Genomic DNA, 1,680 nt, shown 5'->3' with positions numbered 1-1,680 from the left:
TGATGCCACTGTGGCTCTTCCTAGAGCCCCTCTGCTTCCTGCCCTGCCCAGGAGGAGCTGGCACCCTCCAGAGTCCCTGGCAGCTGCCCCCTCAGGGGATCCTTTGCCTGCAGTGACCCTTTTTGCCCCTCTCTGGACTGCTTTGCAGGATGCTGGCTGTGCCTGAGGACCTGGCAGCTCCCTTTGGCTCCAGCCCACCTGGGAAACCTCCTCACACCTCCCAGAAAAGCAAGAAGGCAAAAGAGCTCTGCAAGGGCTCCCGGGATCAGATGATCATTGTAAGGCTCCTCTGGGGTGTGCTGGGCCTTTGGGGGGGTGGGGGATGAGGGGACCCCAAATTTGGCTCGGGGGGCAAGAGGCTGGGGCCAAACTCTGCTCAGTGGTGCCAGTGACAGGACAAGGGGCAACGGGCACCAACTGGAACCCAGGAGGTGCCACCTGAGCAGGAGGAGAAACTTCTCTGCTGGGAGGGTGGCAGAGCCTGGCCCAGGCTGCCCAGAGAGGCTGTGGAGTCTCCTGCTCTGGAGAGATCCCAAACCCTCCTGGCTGTGCCCCTGGGCACCCTGCTGGGGGTGAGCTGCTGGAGCAGGGGTGGGATGAGATGATCCCCAGAGGTCCCTTCTCACCCTTAACTCCCCCTGATTCTCTCATTACATCCCCTGGATTATTTTACTCTCTCCAGCTCTGACTTTTCTACCACTAAGCAAATCCTCATCCTCCTCTTCACAACCAGAAAGGGGAAACAAAGACTGGAACCTTTCATTCTTGTTCCAAGACCCACTTCTTCACCTCAGCCCCTAAACACCACGTGCTTCCCAAGCCCTTCAGAGCTCTTTTTCTCTCTAGGACGCTGGTCAGAAGCATTTTGGGGCCATCATTTGCAAGTCCTGTGGCATGATCTACACAGCTGCCAGCCCAGAGGATGAAGCTCAGCACCTCCAGCACCACGAGAGGTTCCTGGAGGTCCTCAGATACGTGGTGAGGCCACGGCTGCTCCTCACAGGGCTGAAGGACCCCGGGGGGGGAGGGAGTGGGTGACAGCAGGGGACAGTTGGGAGGACTTTGGGCCAGCCCTTTGTCTTCCAGAGGAGGCATTTAAGGAGCTCCACCTTTGTTGGTTTGATGGATGTCACTTGATTTTATTCCTGAGAGCTGAAGTGGTTCAAAGTTAGAGTTTTAGCCCCTTAATCAGTTTTTTGTGTCTTCCTAGACCACTAATTTGTTGCTTCTTTGGGTTTTTTCCCCCTTTCTGTGGCAGGGCTGGAAGAAAGAACGAGTTGTGGCAGAGTTCTGGGATGGGAAAATTGTCCTGATTCTTCCAAACGACCCCAAATATGCCATCAAGAAGGTAGGTGGGTGTTTTCTTTGGGGGCTTGGGTTGCAGGTCAGCTTCCAGCTTTTAACACCCCTTCCCACAGCAGTCTCCTGACAAAAAGTGGCTGCTCAGGGCTTGGAGGGACAGAAACTCTGCTGGGTGGAGCTCTGCCTGGATGGCCAAGCCCAGGGTGGGCTGGGGAATGAGGAGCAGTCCTGGTGGCTGGTCACCAGGGGTGTCCTCAGGACTGAGTGCTGGGAACTCTGCTGTGGAACATCTTGATCCATGATGTGGATGAGGGGATGGAGGCACCCCTGACACCAAGCTGGAGGGTTGGAGGCCCTGCAGAGGGGTATGCCCAGCCT

General features: G+C 56.6%; 1 protein-coding gene across 1 annotated transcript in view; it reads left to right on the top strand.

The window, feature by feature from the left end:
- Positions 1–148: 148 nt before the first annotated feature.
- The window catches only part of ESCO2 (establishment of sister chromatid cohesion N-acetyltransferase 2), a gene marked incomplete at both ends in the record, with an annotated part of 2,791 nt that continues 1,259 nt past the window's right edge, over positions 149–1,680 (top strand). The window contains 3 exons of the mRNA XM_008938060.1: positions 149–278; positions 847–978; positions 1,259–1,352. Coding sequence (XP_008936308.1) covers positions 149–278; positions 847–978; positions 1,259–1,352 — 356 coding nt within the window. The remainder of the gene's footprint in view (positions 279–846; positions 979–1,258; positions 1,353–1,680) is intronic.

Source organism: Merops nubicus, unplaced genomic scaffold (genome assembly GCF_000691845.1).
Source record: "Merops nubicus isolate BGI_N331 unplaced genomic scaffold, ASM69184v1 scaffold37983, whole genome shotgun sequence".
In the NCBI taxonomy this organism is placed as follows: Eukaryota; Metazoa; Chordata; class Aves; order Coraciiformes; family Meropidae; genus Merops; species Merops nubicus.
Note: the sequence above shows the minus strand (reverse complement) of the source record. Positions and strands in the feature narration are given on the sequence as shown.